At 42.6% G+C, this 16,339-nt stretch overlaps 1 protein-coding gene across 1 annotated transcript in view; it reads right to left on the bottom strand.

Annotated features, from left to right (window-relative positions):
- The window catches only part of LOC109835178 (H/ACA ribonucleoprotein complex non-core subunit NAF1-like), a 3,069-nt gene extending 278 nt beyond the window's left edge, over positions 1-2,791 (bottom strand). Inside the window, exons 1-3 of the mRNA XM_020403165.1 lie at positions 2,135-2,791; positions 1,556-1,633; positions 7-1,036 (exon numbers count right to left, since the gene is read on the bottom strand). Coding sequence (XP_020258754.1) covers positions 7-1,036; positions 1,556-1,633; positions 2,135-2,683 — 1,657 coding nt within the window. The 5' untranslated portion in view covers positions 2,684-2,791. The remainder of the gene's footprint in view (positions 1-6; positions 1,037-1,555; positions 1,634-2,134) is intronic.

Raw genomic sequence — 16,339 nt, 5'->3', positions numbered from 1 at the left:
AATGACTATCTCCTCGGTGGCCAAAGGAGTGATGTCCTCCTCTATGATGAGGCAGTCTTCCCCTAGAGGACGAACTCCCATGATTAAACTGCTCACCATTATACTGCATCGAAGGAGGCCTCATCTCACCTTGGTTGACAAACAGTGGTGCCTGCACATAACTCTGCTCACTGCTCAGCGCCATGGAGCAATGAGGGTCACACCCAAATGGGACTTGACCCAACCCACCTTGGCTCATGAGCCCAACAAGAGCCGAGAAGTTGGTAGGAAGGACTCCAGCATTAAGAACAAGGTGCTGATGATGATATGGCATTATTCCACTAGGGAAATTGTTAAAGAACTGATTCTCGTGTTGGAGATTGTAAACCTGATTTCCAAACTGGTGAGCTGCTAACCAATTCATTGGAAGTCCTCCTTGTATGGCCATATTCTGGGGTTGAGGGGGAAAAGCCGGCTCCAATGTTCGAGAGGGAGCCATGCTACCTAAATTTGCAGCCCCATAAGCAAAGTTGAGATTAGACCCGCATCCAAATTTCGCCGCAGCTGGAGATGCACGAACTTGACCTGGTTGATTGGCCGGTGGCTGTTGCTTGGCCTTGTGAAACCCACCACTCTTGGAAGTAGCCTTCTTCTTGCTAAATCCAGCCTGCAGATTTCCATGGTTTGTATCTCTCTTATTCTGACGCAGAGATCTCTTGTACTCCGCTTCTTTCTCATCATCAGAGAATTCCACATCATCAGCGACCTCCTCGTCATCGAGGCCTGATGCATCGTATCCTTTTTGATAGAGGTGTTTTTCATTTAGAATGTGGCTGGCAAAAGCTATGACGAATGAGATAGCGGTCCCAACGCTGATTCCTGGAGGAACTTCCTTCTCTGAGTTGTACCTGACAATGTAGTAGGGGTTCTTCACGGGTCCAAATATTTCATCAATTCTTCCTAAGGGTAACCTGGTTTCAGTAATCCATAGAATGGATCCCTCATTCAGAGGGCTATGCTGCTCTGAGCCATCCACAATGGCTCTATTACCCAATATCTGGAGGAAAAGGAGAAAGACAATAGAAACAGATACTTTGTCAGACTGTAAGAAGTAAGAGAAACAATGGAATCAAATATTAAAATTGATTGTAAGAAGCCTTGATAGAAATATGGATATGAGAATTGAAAAGAAGACAAGGAAGCAGCTTCCTTCTGCCTTCACCATTACAAGAGGTCAGTATATGAACAACACAATGCTCATAATAGTAACACAATTGGCATGCCATGGAGATCACAACGAGAGCCTCGAACACCCATAGAAGCTTGAAAACCTATTAGCTTAGAGGACAGGTCAGTACCCGGCATGAGCTTGATATGAAACATGTTATCTAGTTTATCACATGTTAGGGCGTTAAATTATGTGATATCTATGTGCATAATCACTCAGGAAAGCAGCGCAAAGTCTTATGGTCAAGGTATACGGTTAGAATCTGGGAAAGATATATCATGCTTCATAAACATAACTAACCAGAAAAATAAAAGCAAAATGACGTATAACAGGCTCCCAAAGACTTACAGATGAAACAAATCCGACTGGCAATGTCTGGTGGTGTTGTTCCAGAGATAATTCAACCAAAGGGACCGGAGGGAGATCCTATAACGACAATAATTCAGTGAACAATAAGTTCAAAAGCGTACAAGAGGATAATATACACATGCTAATTGCAATGTATTGCTTTGGTGGGTGGCATTAAATCCAAATAGCAAAGATGTCATTTATGCTAAAATCGTAAGAAAAACCAGGATGATTTTATGTGAGAACAAGGGAACACTTGAGAGAATATGAGTTGGAGAATTGCATAAGAGATCTTATTTGAGATCAATGATGTGAACCTCTTCTTGTATGAAACAAAGCATACAATTGAATGTTAGTCAAAATTTAGGACAACTTCAGCTGGAGTTAAAGTTATGTAAGAAAACCAAATTACAACTATGAAAAATCATTCATTGACAATAAACATACAGCTCCTCGAAATTAAGAAATTATAATGTCACCGGTTATCCTACTAAAACTGTAGTGCATTTAATTTATGCACAAAACAAAATACTCAAGAAACAAAGGGCTGATCGAATTCCTCTTTCCAACCATTTATACCTCGATCTCGTGTTTTGATTTGATGGGTCCTTTTGGAACCGCCCCTTCTCCGTCGCTGCTGCCCGAGACCGCGTCCTCTATGTCTTCACCATTTTCCTCCCCCTCTTCAGCTCCAATTTCCTCCCCAATCTCATTGCCTTCATTGTCGTCGTCATCTTTCCTCACTGATGCTCGAAGATTCTTCATCCTCATCACTGCTACTCGGAGAAGAGACGAAGATGAACTCTCACTAGAAGAATCCTCACCGATTTCCTCACCAATCGATTTCGCTTCCTTTACCCCATCACCAACTCCATCATCCTTCACTTCTCCTAGAAGCCCAACGTACCCAACATCGTCCACTGTACAGTTAGGATCCATTTTGGACTCGATCAAACTCACTTTCTCCATCTTCTCATCAACGGGCGCCTCAAAGATCGGATTTTGATGCCCCAACTGGATGCTTCTGGAGCTGAAATCATCGGAATGTTTGGGAGTATCCGATTCCATCGTCGGCTTGATCGGGCCGCGGTTAGGGTTTGAAAGATGGGGATCGGGTTTTGAGTCCATTTGAAGGAGATTGAGAGCGGAATTTGGCGCGAGGGGCTGAGAGGATTTTGTTCGTCAGAGCGGCAGCTAGGGTTTTACGGAGGTTTCGGGTCGAATCGAAATGACCCAATCGGGGACAACCCCAATGCGGGTTATGACTCGCCGAAAGGTGACCCGTTTGTGGTTGTAAATGGGCCGGGCGTGCCGATTGGAATGCTTTCATTAGCTATTAATGCACTGGGCTTTCTTGTGGTAGAAACAAACCGCATAGTTAGTTTAGGACCAAGTATCGGGGGGGGAAAACAATTAACTTTTGGATGATTATCAGATAACCCCTCATACCTTTTAAAATACAAAAACCCTTTATTTTGGGTACTATTAGCATAAGTATCGTCTGGGAAATTTACCCATCCATGTGAAAAATGTGATCAACGTTATCAGGAGGGTTTTCTGATAAGATCTTATAGTGAAAGGGGGTTCTCTGATTACCCCTAAACTTAAGGGATCGCCTCTAATATTTTGAAATTTATGAGTGGTTATATGATAAGCGTCCCAACGGCTGGGTTTTTTCTCCCTTTCTTTCTTTCTTATGATGGGGATTGATTTGCGTTCAGAAATTTGTGGACTTTTAGTTTAGGTCACCATGTTCATTCACCGAGTTGGATTGATGATAACTAGATTTCTACAATTCAATATTTTTTTATATTGGCCTCAAACTCAAAACGTAAGAAATGTTGGATAAAGAAATCAGGTACTTCTCGCAATATTATTTGGTAAATAAATGTTCTCATCTGAAATATACCACAATAGGAGAGTGAATGAATCATGTCACCCTCATCCATGAGTCATTTGTGCACCAAAATTTAACATTGCAAGTATGTAATCAGCAAAACAAAATTGGAGTCTAATCACCTGACAATATGATCCCAGTTCAACAAACAAACCCTACCCTAATGTATTAACAAAAAAGCAATTAAATATGATAATATATAGTTAACTTTCATATTATAAGTAGTTGAAAAAACCCAAAGTATAAAAAAGAATTTGAAAAAAGAGAGATTTTTCGTGAATACCTAAATCATTTCTGCATAAGCACCCATCGTTGAATCAACATACTTGAATCTTCCAAGTTTTTTTTAAAAAAATGTATCACTTCTAGTCGTTTTTTCCCCATGATCACAACTACAAATCATAATCTTTTTGAAGACTTGACAAATTGACAATAAACTATAAATTATAACATTAAACTTATTTCAAATAATAAAAACAAAATAAAAATAAAAATATTATAACTATCGCATTAATTTGTATATTAATTACAGAAAGACATGATCAGAGAAAATTCATTTCACATATTTATTTCTTAATGAAAAATTTATGGAGGAGCCTCATTTCAAAATTTCATCATAACATTTTGTAAAATCGCATGAAAATATATATCTCGTTTTAAATTTCGATTGATTAAATAGCTGCCATACCTAATTAAACACTACTCAACCGCGGTTAACAATTCATATGGCAAATTGAACTAAAGGCAATTTCAAGTACTTCAAAGATTTGGGGAGGCTGATAGCAAAAAATGATGATGTGGGGGGACTAATTTCAAGTACGAAAGATTTAGGGGGTTAATTTCAAAAAAAAAAAAGGTTTTGGGGGACCGGATAATTTAAAATAGGAAAGATTTGAGGGAACGGTATGGAGAAAAGCAATATGGCTCTATGCAAGCTTTGTGAGGGAGATCTAATGATAATTTAAAGGAAAATGTTACAGGCACACTGTGAACCACACCACAAACCACAATCTCTTTCTCTCTACAGTGCACTGGGGCCCACACATGATTTAAAAAAAAATTCATGTGTGGGCCCCACTGCACTGTAGAGAGAGAGAGAGATTGTGGTTGAAGATGTGGTTCACAGTGTGCCTGTAACACCACTCTAATTTAAAATAGAAGCGAGGAGTTCTATGGGCGGTGGCTCTCATAGCGACTGCTCATTGCACTTGCTCTGTTAAAGCGCCACATACTCCAAAAGTACGCTTAACCCTGATACCCAACATTTCTCTACCCGAGAGACACTAGAGACACATTCTCCACCACACCTCCACTCTTGCTACAGTGTACCGGGGCCCACTTGAGATTTAAATTATAAATCTCAAGTGGGCCCTGGTGCACTGTAGCAGGAGGGAAGGTGTGGTTGAAGGTATGGTAAAGAGTGTGCCTCTATCATTTCTCTACCCTCAACCCTTAGCCCTACCGCTGCTCACGTACGCTAATTTTGGGCAAATGTCCAACAGCCGCGACTGTGGTCAGACTTTCTCCTGCACTTTGCCTCAAACCTTTTCCATACGTATCACGAGCCGGGGGTTCCCTGAATAAATATGACTGCGATAATTTCGCCCCTTTTCTCATGTGATGAATAATGATCATGCTGGAAATGGAGGAGCCTAGAGTAGCCACAGAAGCGTACCCAGTATATAGGTCCCAACTCATTTGAAGATTGTGAAAAAAATTCGTACGCATAGACACTAATGCCAGATGTGCCACTAAAGTTTACCCTCCTCGGCGATGCAGGCCGTAGCTCTTAATATCACATAGCTGCCCCTCCAACATTCCAGTTTATGGAACAAATTTTCATTTTCGACCATTTTAAAAACTTATTTGCGCTTAATTATCAATTTCGACACAGTTTCAACCACCTGGCTGAAACTAGATCGAAACTAATAAATAAATGAGAAAACTGCACGGGATTGAGAATCTCGTGTAGTTTAGCAGGAAATTAAATTGCACGGGATTGAAAGTGTAGTTTAGAATTAGGCTAAAGTTTATATTAAACAAATCACACAATAATGACAATCCAGTGTGGTGGGCTTAATGGTTACAACATTCACAATATTGACAATCCCGTGTGGTGGGCTTAATGGTTACAACATTAACCTATAACTCATGTATGGGAAACGCAGGGTTTGAATCTCACCCTGGTAAATATGTTGGGATGAGATTCCAACTCAAGACCACTTGAATGATTGAGATCTAACTTTCTCTGAGCTAGCCATTTGGCTAGAGATTCAAACCCTGCCCTTCTATAATACTTGAAAATGTGGTAACCACTAAGCCCACAACACATGATTGTCAATATTGTGCGGTTTGTTTTGTGGAGAAAACCAAAAAAAAAAACTAGTTTTTCTGTCATAAGTCGACTCATGCACAGGCATAAGTCGACTTATGGTAAGTCAACTTGTGTCTGTGCACGAGTCGACTTACGTTCTGCTCTGGAGTTGCAATTTTTCCGCTCTGTCAAGTCGACTTGTGAAGCATGTTAAGTCGACTTACGAACTGTTCTCCAGTTGTTGTTTTTCTCTTTGCCAAGTCGACTTATAGCACCTGTTAAGTCGACTTATGATGGGTTTTTTGCACAGGTTGGTTTCCTGTTTGGACTCTGTTTGGGTTTCTGTTTGGATATAAATAGGGACACGATTTTCTAGGGTTAAAACATCAGATATTTGAGAGATTCAGAGAGGCTATTGAGCATTGTGAGAGGGAGATATTGTGAGCAAGTTTATTTGAGAGATTCAGAGAGGCTATTGAGCATTGTGAGAGGGAGATATTGTGAGCAAGTTGAGAGCTTTGGTTGAGGGTTAGTTTGAGTGATATATTGTGAGCAAGTTGAGAGCTTTGGTTGAGGGTTAGTTTGAGTGATTTTGTGTGATTGTAACCCTTTTATACTCTCCTTGATTTAGTGGAATCTTCTCACCCTCTCCCCGTGGACGTAGGCAAATTGTTGAACCACGTATATGAAGGAAATCGTGCTATGTCTACATGCATAATACACAGCGGAAGATATGTATGTACAAAAAAACTAAGCATGTAGAGAGCATGAAATATTCATATGGATCGTCTAATTAAATCTAACATGATCCTTATTATTAAGTGAGCATACAAGAGTTAGAAAGTCATACTTTCGTAGCGTGATTCGATGGAAGATCGAATAACCCCTAGCTCTTGCTCCTTGTAGTAGAAAATCTCCTTGTAGTGGATCTCCAAGTCTTCAAGTGAGCTTGATAAAATGGGAGTCTTCTTAAGACACAAGGCAAGATATCCACCCCGGGGTTCTTAAAATCCTACTACTTCCTCTTACTCAAAGATTGCTAAAGTTTAGTAAGAGGAGAGCTCTCTTTTATTCTCTTATGGAAAACAACACTTAGCCAATTTTCCATTAACCTTTCCATAAGAAAAAGAGCTCATATTTATAGAGTGAAATGTGTTCATGATATGAATGACTCATCCTATGAGTCATGCAATGAATCATCAAAAAATAATGATTAATCATGAGTCATGCAATGAATCATCAAAAAATAATGATTAATCAAGTGAGTCATGCAATGAATCATCTTATGAATCATTACATTCCAAAACCATGTGCTAATAAACCATGTGCTCAAACCATACCACTAAGTGACTCATCTCATGACTCATTATACATGGTATGTGTATTTCATAAATGAGAATACCAAATTATTATCACTAATACAGTATTTCATAAATACGGTATATAGTATTATTCTAATCTTTAACTAATTAGTCACTATATGACCAAATAAATCAAGAGTTGACCAAAAGTCAACTGTTGACCAAAAAGTCAACTAGTTGACTAAAAGTTAACTTTATGGGAAAAATACTGGAATTCATTTCCTAAGCACATAGCATTCCGATTTTACCGATATACATAACCGTTTATGTGTATCCGGAAGAAATCATATATGCGTATCAATCATACGCATCACTCCATAAATTGTGTTTCATAGGATTCAAGTACGCGCTTGGTGTGACTCTAGGGCCCAACTTAAAAAACTCGGTAGTGGATCATATCCATAAGTACAACAGAGGTGCTAGCTACACATGAAGACCACCCGGGTATAAGTTGTGATAAAGGTCTGCAAGATGCTTATCCAATTTTATCAGGACCACTCAATGATAATACCGTACAGTCCGGTCTCTTCGTCAAACCATGTCAAACTATTGAGCCTAGGGTATGGCAAACTGTCAAACCCTAATAGCTTGATTAGTGTTTATTGATATTAAACTCATAACCTATAAGATCAAACTGACACTCAGTTTATCTTATTCACCTTGGCCAAGGATTTCCAGGCTATAGTTATATCAAACAATCTTATGACATCAACCCCTATACTGGGAGAGACGAATCCCTTCTTGGCATCTCAATATCTACTTATGTCTCGGGATGTACCCAACAAGAACCGTTATGCACAATTCAATAAGAACTGTGGTTAGGTAAAAGTCTAAATACATCTTTACTGACATATAAGATATTGCACTCATGCCTCAGGTCAAGAGACTACTATGTACTATATCACTTGAGAACTTCTATTTGACAGTTAAGTATATTACCAACTAGATGTTCTCGGCGAGTCGTTCAGTCAACTCATTCACTAATGAGTCACCTGTATACTGTATCTTGATGTCTCACATCAATGATCTAAGAGATTGATCATCTCCTTCAAAAGGAGAAATAAAGCATACACTAGTCTAAACCAAAGTGATGATGTCCTATCTCAACACTTCATCAACTAGGAACATTTTAGAATATACGTTACCGACTAATCAGATCTCTTCATTACGATCACTATCCGAAATGTCTGATAGTCTAGTATTTATTCTAAGGACATTATCTGTATATTTAGAACATCAGATAAATCTGACCAAAATAGCATACTATCATTTTGAACAAGGATGTTATATACATATAGGTCCTGTTACAATATACAATAATTGCCTGCAGGGCACCTATATCTAACAAACTCCCACTTGCACTAAGGCCAATTATAGTATCTAATACCCAATAGCTCAACAAGTTTCTCAAATTGTGAACGAGCAATTGCCTTTGTGAATGGATCTGCTATATTATCTTTTGTGTCTACTCTTTCAATCTTGATCTCCCGGCGATCAACTATCTCCCTGATCAAGTGATACTTCCTCAGAATGTGTCTGGACTTATGGTGAGATCGGGGTTCCTTTGTCAGAGCTATTGCAGCATTATTATCACAGTATAAAGGTACTGGATCTTTAATGGTGGGAACAACTTCCAGCTCTAAAAGGAACTTCCTCATCCAGACAGCTTCTTTAGCTGCATCATTAGCTGCAATGTATTCAGCTTCCATAGTCGAGTCTGCTACTGTATCCTGCTTGGAACTTTTCCAGCTGACAGCTCCTCTATTGAGGGTGAAAACATATCCTGATACAGACTTACTATCATCGATATCGCTCTGAAAGCTTGAGTCGGAAAAAGCCTCCATTCGGAGGTCACTTTTACCGTATATCAAAAATAACTCTTTAGTCCTTTTAAGGTACTTAAGTATATTCTTGACCGCTTTCCAGGCTCGGCCTTGGCCGAGCCACCTTGAGGTGGCTCGGCCACCGAGCCACCTCAAGGTGGCTCGGCTAAGGCCGAGCCGCCTTGAGGTGGCTCGGCTTTGGCCGAGCCCCCGCGGGCGGTGTTTTCCGACTTTTTCGAGTCGTTTTCCGTTGTTTCCGGTTCTGTCCGTGATTCGGTTGATTGAGACTCTGATTGGTTGATCTGATTTGGCAGTAAGTTGGATTCCTGATTTGGCAGTAAATCCGCTTCTGAGTTCGAGTCCGAAATTGATCTTGATTCGATCGTGATTCGTCCGAGTTTCCCCTTGGTTGGATGGCTCGTTGATTCCTCAACTCATTAGCTTGATTCTGCACGCGGGTGGATGCATTCCGTCGCTTCTGTGCGATTCGTCGATCTCGTCGCCTCGTTGGTTCGTCGGTTTGTGCCGAGCTATGCTAGGGGACCTATAAGCAATTTTATATGCCTACAGATACCCCCTCCAAAGTATTTCAGTCTCGTTCTTTTATAGAAGAGTCTGGGATACTTTGGATATGATTGTCCCTACCTTCAGTCGGTATAACGGGACCTCGGAATGGCTTCTGTTCTTGACTCCTTCAATTCTCCAGGCTTTTCGGTGCTTTGTCGAAAGTCTGTAAGAGTTCCGGTGCTGCATTTATTGTCTGACCGTTTGTCGGAATTTTCTGAACTTGAAGTCGATTCCTTTGAGCTGACCATTGATTGTGGCGTCGAGTCTTTATGCACAACGCGTTGTCCGGCGTAGTGTGGTTGAGTTATCCTTAAGAATATTTATAAACAATATTCTCCAGGAACTTCTCAAACCAAAAATAGGGAATAGTTTATACTCATATACCTTATTGGAGTATTAAGAAGCAGTTTATACTCGTATACTTTTCGGAGTGTTTTTGTGCCTAAATGAGCTGAACCGGCTTAAAATGAGCCAAAAAAGGCAGTAAATCGGCTCAAAAAATCCTCCAACTCCTCCGAACAAATGGGAGAGGGGTGAGTGAATGATGGACTGAACCGTCGCTCGATTTGAAGTCGTTTCGATGCTCGGTTCGGCTTCAATTTGGATTTTGGTTCGAACTGGGTCCGGTCCGGTTCGGTTCGGTTTGGTTCAACCCGGTCCACCTTATATAAAGGGGGTCTTTTTCTTTTCTTTTTTCTTTACCCTAGGGCCGGCCCCCCCCTTTTTGCCTCCTTTTTGAATTTCTCTTCCCTCGAGCCTCCGTTCTCCCTCAAAACTCGATCTTCGTCTTAGATTCATCCTTCCTTTTGATCCTTGACTGAGAAATCCCTCGAAACTTCCATATTTAGACTTTCCTTCGAGCCCCTCGAGCGCGTGGTTCGAGCACTTCCAAGATCTAATTTTTGTCGGATCCTCGAGCTTCCCCTCAGGTATATCTCCATAATCTTGATCTATTTCATGTTTGATCTAGTGTATGGAATAGCGGGATCGCATATAAGGGTTGAGGGAGTGATTTGATGCCTCAAGCTCGCCTTTTTAGGGGATAAAAAAGTGATTTTTATTTCTAGATCTGACCTCTTGAATTCTTTTTCTGTAGGCCATTATGTCGCGAGTATCGAGAGGTCGTTTTCCTGCTGCATCGGTTGATGGCGCGCCTCCCTCATATGCTGGTGAGCAATTTTTTGACCTTTTTCGAAAATTTACAAATTAGTCCTCTTTTTTCTGGATATTTGCAAATTAGTCCATTTTACCCCCCGTTGTTCTCCTTGGTGAGGCAACCGGGAAAGGCCTTGGTTCTCCTTGGTGAGGATCGACGCTTTATGGAAATTTTGCAAATTAACCCTCTTCTTCTGAGAATTTTGCAATTTAGTCCTTTTACCCTATTTTGCTCTCCTTGGTGAGGCGATCGGGAAAAGCCTTGATTCTCCTTGGTGAGGATCGACGCTTTAAAGATGGGTTTTGCTTGGTCAAAACCACATCTCATAATAAAGGGGGCGTTTTGACGCTGCATTGTGCTTTATAAGGCAGGGATATATTGTCGATATACCCTATCTTATAAATGCGCAATGTGGCCAAATCGTCTCGCCCTTTATAAGGCAATGACTCTATCTTACCAATTTGTAAGATGAATTCAATTTCCTTTTATATCTGAAATTAACAAACACTTAACTGCTTGTTTTCAGTGGAATATCCTTCCGGAGCTTTTTCATCGCATGCGGTGAATGGACGTCGTGATGAGTATTATTCCACATCTGATGACTTTTCGCCCATTCCGTTCACCTCCCAGTTTGCTCCGGGCACGTCGTTGGAAGTTGTCCAAGTGGTGAGGGAAGGTGGCCATCAAGCTCTTCGCCAGCTGATCACAGATGCGCCTCTCGTGCAGGATGCCAGTTCCGTTCAGTCTCTTAGGAAGACTGACTTCTTGTTTGGAGACTCTACCAGGGATCCCGATGCAGTATTTATTGAGGCTGAGCAGTGGCTTTACCAGACTGGCAGTCGTTATATGTATTTGCCGAAGATTCCTCGACACCGTTCTTTGACTGAGCTCAGGCGCCAAGCTGTGAAGCGGGAGATGTCGTGGAGTTTGACAAAGGAACATGAGAGCGTTCACTGCGGCTATATTACTCATCAGGCAGTTCCTGGTTCGAGTCGAGATCACATTGTTGGACTACATCCTGGAGTACTGGGGCTAGATACTCCGCCTCGCAATGAGTTCCTCACCACTGCTTCTACTTTGAGGAATCGCCTCGCTATCTTAGGACGGGAGATGCCTGCACCGCGCCACAGATTCTATGGTTGGGTCCATTCTTTGGACAGGTTTTGGTGGGCTCGTATGACGAAGTATGTCTTGAGCCGATGGAGCGAGGAGTTACATGCTTGCGGCCTTTATGCAGCCATTCGGGCCACCATGCATGGCTTGCCTACAAGCGCGAAGCATTTCTTTGCCCTATGCGAGCTTTACAATCCAGATTCCAACACTTTTCTGACCAGGCACGGAGAGTTGGGCTTGGCTCTACATGAGATGCACAAGATTTCTGGTTTGCCCATGGGACAGATGTTATACCAGGAGTACTTTCCCTCCAACCATGAGTTGAGTCAGCTGAAGGATCGCATGCCCGACCGCTACGAGACCTTATGGGACCTCACTTGTCATTATCACATTGCTTTGGCGCAGTCTAAGCCCCTAGCGAAGAGGACCAAAGCAAATGTGAGCCTGAAGCAGTTCGCATCATACTTGTTCAGGAATCTGGAGAGCCATTCTGGCCAATCTATTTGTGAACTGGCACCGCTGACTCCTTCAGAGGTTAATGAGCTGCTGAAGAAGACTAACGCCCAATCCTATACCATTAGCAGTCCTGAGAGTGGCTTTCCTGCAGGGACTAAATTCAGATCGTTCTTATATCATGCGACCGCACCGATTCGTCCGATGACTCTCCTTGCCGGTTATCTCGCCATCTGGTTGAAGAAATGTGTGGTCCCGTATCAGTCTGGTGACGCTCTGCCACTGGAAGTGCTCTATCCTGCAGTTCAGCTTGCCTACAAGAAGGAACTTTCGCTTCTTCCGGTGATGGTTGCTAACATTCATCGAGGGCTTCGGCAGATTTCTGGTGCTTTTACACGGAGAGATGATGATAAACCGACTCAGATTCCTACCATTAAGGTAGAGCTCCCATATATTTATTTGATGGCTTGGTTTGTTCTTCATCGTTCCGATGTGATGTCAATACCGAATGCCATAGATCAGTCTGTCCCCTTTCTACAGTTGCTTGAGAATGGTGAGTGGGAGGGCCGAGGATTCCCCGATATCAGGCGTCAGCTACAAGTCCACAAGTGCTGGGCATTCTCCACTTGCTTTCCACAGTTCTCCAGCCGGTACGGCGAGTGTTTGATTGATGAGGAGAAGCCGAGGGAGTATAGGACTTATCTGGATATGGGCTGCTTTAATTGGCTAGTGAACATTAGGCCGGGTTACCTGACTTTCCGGGTGGGGAATCAGTGTTTTATAGAGCCGTATCTACCTTGCCGATTCGCCCGCCAGTTCGGTTATGACCAGCTTTATGTTGGGAACCCGCGCCAGCAGCTTCGGGCTCATGGAGGTCTGGTGGACGGTCTTCGTGCATGGTTGTGGACCGTGACTGGTTGCACTGGTGCTAGGTTCAGTCTCCCAGGTACTGAGCGGCAGTTGAACCTCACTTTCTTGAGCTGCAAGTGGTTGCTAGCAGCTAATAAGACTGTCCGTGTGAAGCCTATCGAAGAGTTGGTGGCCGAAGAAGCCTCTCAGCTTGATTCTCGTGTTATCCAGGACGGTGCTCGATCACAGAGGGCTCAGGGCAAGACCCGCCGACTTGATGCAGAAGGTCACAGGGCCTTTAGTTCTGCTGGAGAGGCCTCAGGCGGAGACCCTGAAGACTACGAGGCAGATTTGGAGCAAGGTTAGTCACCTATTTTTTCTTTTTCTCTGCATTTCCAAGTTGCTATTCCTGACCACTATTTGATATTTCAGGGACAGCGACCAATAGTGACGACGAATTCCGTCCTTTTACCCGGGCAAGACCTTCGATTGCTGTCCGTGCTGATAGGCGGAAAAGATTAGCCCACAAGCCGCATGCAAATTCACGAGCATCTGAGATGGACTTGGCTGATGAGGATCCTGTTAGTGACGGAGGTAACGTCTATTCTATAGATCATTTTCTTGATCGTTTAGAACTTCTGGCTCATGCTTTCCCATCCTATGCAGGATATCGTGAGGAAGGCGAGATGAGTCCCGATGATTGTGCATCTCCTGGTGAGCCTGACTCACCGCACCAGGTAGAAAAGCCTGCAGAGACCGCCCATGTTGGGGAGTCTGTCAATGAAGGACCCAGTTCGGTGATTCCAGGTACATCTTCAAGAGGTAACTTGTCTCTATTGGCCATAGTTTCCTTCCTCTTCCCTTATATCTTTTTATGTCAGATTTTTCGATTGATGACTTCGATGGGGAGGGCCTGCCTATGGACACTTCTATGTTCAGCTTCATGTATGACTCTCCTCAGATCGATGGCCAGCCGCCTCAGGATATGTTTCCTGAGTCTGTACTCCCTCAGACTCCCGGGAACGGTTATTTTGAAGGTGCGTGCCTCTTCTCAAGCTAACTATAGGACTAGCCAATTCCTTGACTAATGCAACTATAATATGATGTTTCTGTTTTGTGCCTAACAGGGGCTTTTGTTGAGGCTGACCCTGTTGAGCCGGCTGTACGACCAACTCCACCAGTCGATGCAGCTACAGTCCTTACATCTCCACCACCCCCAGTGACTCGAGGGGGAGGAGGTATAATTTAATTAACTGAGCAAAGCCATTCATTTCCTTATTGAGGCTTTTGACGAATTTCTCTTCTTTGTGTAGGGCTTCCTTCTCAGCTTCATGTCCTCGTTAAGGAGTTGTTATCGGGGAATGACCCTGAGAAGATCATCATCAGCGTAGAAGTCCGCTCTTATTTCTCCTCCCTGACTGCTATAATTGGCAAACTCCTCCACGACGGACTTTCTCTTCGCCAATTTAAGCCCTACCTCGATTCCAAGATAAATTTGATTAGGGACATAGGATGTCCGGATCTGGCGACGGCTATGGTTGATGACCTTGATCGCTTAGAGCGTGAGCTTCAGATGTTTCATGAGCTCCGGGATACAGGTGCCTCTTCATTCGTTGCTGCCGAGTTGGATGCTCGCTTACAGACATGGCACAGTACTCGGATGGTTGTCGAGCTCGAGATTCAGGTACAGCGGGGCCGCATAGATCGAGTTGAGGCTGATCTTGCCACTAGATCATCTTCCCTTGAGGAGCTTGATTCTCAGATAGATCAGCTCCGACGAGAACTCCGTGAGAAGGAAGACGCAAAGATGCAAAATCAGCAAGCACATGCTGCTTTATCTGATGAGCTGAAGTCCTTGAAGCAGACACTGGCTGAGACAGAGGAGGTTGCTGTGAGGACTTTAGCCGCGAACGAAGAGTCTGTCAGAGCTGAGTTGCAGGAGGAGCTTAGACGCTCTTATGACGAGAAGTTATCTGAATTCAGTCAGCAGATTCTTAGCCATGGGCTTGATGTATGATTTTATTTGCTGAAACCTTGAGATTTGGATTCTCTTTAGTGGACCTGATTTTTGTCTTTATCTTTATTATGATTCCTCATTCCGTTTGAAATGATTGACCATAATACTCATAGGATTTTTGGCAAACCCCCAGCCTTCAACGGGTTTGATTAGCCTTTACCGACTACCGTTTGAGTCGGGCTAGCATGCGGATTATCGGAATCCGTTCCGCATGTAACGTTGTGCTAAGGGAATGAACTCCCTTAGACTTCGTGCTATGATGTCGAATACATAGACTTCGCCATTGTTACGGGAATAGGCTACCCGGCGACACGTGTTAGGTGTTGACTTTAGGATTTTTGGCTAACCCCCAGCCTTCAACGGGTTTGATTAGCCTTTACCGACTACCGTTTGAGTCGGGCTAGCATGCGGATTGTCCTAAAAGTTAACTTTATGGGAAAAATACTGGAATTCATTTCCTAAGCACATAGCATTCCGATTTTACCGATATACATAACCGTTTATGTGTATCCGGAAGAAATCATATATGCGTATCAATCATACGCATCACTCCATAAATTGTGTTTCATAGGATTCAAGTACGCGCTTGGTGTGACTCTAGGGCCCAACTTAAAAAACTCGGTAGTGGATCATATCCATAAGTACAACAGAGGTGCTAGCTACACATGAAGACCACCCGGGTATAAGTTGTGATAAAGGTCTGCAAGATGCTTATCCAATTTTATCAGGACCACTCAATGATAATACCGTACAGTCCGGTCTCTTCGTCAAACCATGTCAAACTATTGAGCCTAGGGTATGGCAAACTGTCAAACCCTAATAGCTTGATTAGTGTTTATTGATATTAAACTCATAACCTATAAGATCAAACTGACACTCAGTTTATCTTATTCACCTTGGCCAAGGATTTCCAGGCTATAGTTATATCAAACAATCTTATGACATCAACCCCTATACTGGGAGAGACGAATCCCTTCTTGGCATCTCAATATCTACTTATGTCTCGGGATGTACCCAACAAGAACCGTTATGCACAATTCAATAAGAACTGTGGTTAGGTAAAAGTCTAAATACATCTTTACTGACATATAAGATATTGCACTCATGCCTCAGGTCAAGAGACTACTATGTACTATATCACTTGAGAACTTCTATTTGACAGTTAAGTATATTACCAACTAGATGTTCTCGGCGAGTCGTTCAGTCAACTCATTCAATAATGAGTCACCTGTAT

The sequence above is a fragment of the Asparagus officinalis genome, chromosome 3, assembly GCF_001876935.1.
Source record: "Asparagus officinalis chromosome 3, Aspof.V1, whole genome shotgun sequence".
Classification (NCBI taxonomy): domain Eukaryota; kingdom Viridiplantae; phylum Streptophyta; class Magnoliopsida; order Asparagales; family Asparagaceae; genus Asparagus; species Asparagus officinalis.
Note: the sequence above shows the minus strand (reverse complement) of the source record. Positions and strands in the feature narration are given on the sequence as shown.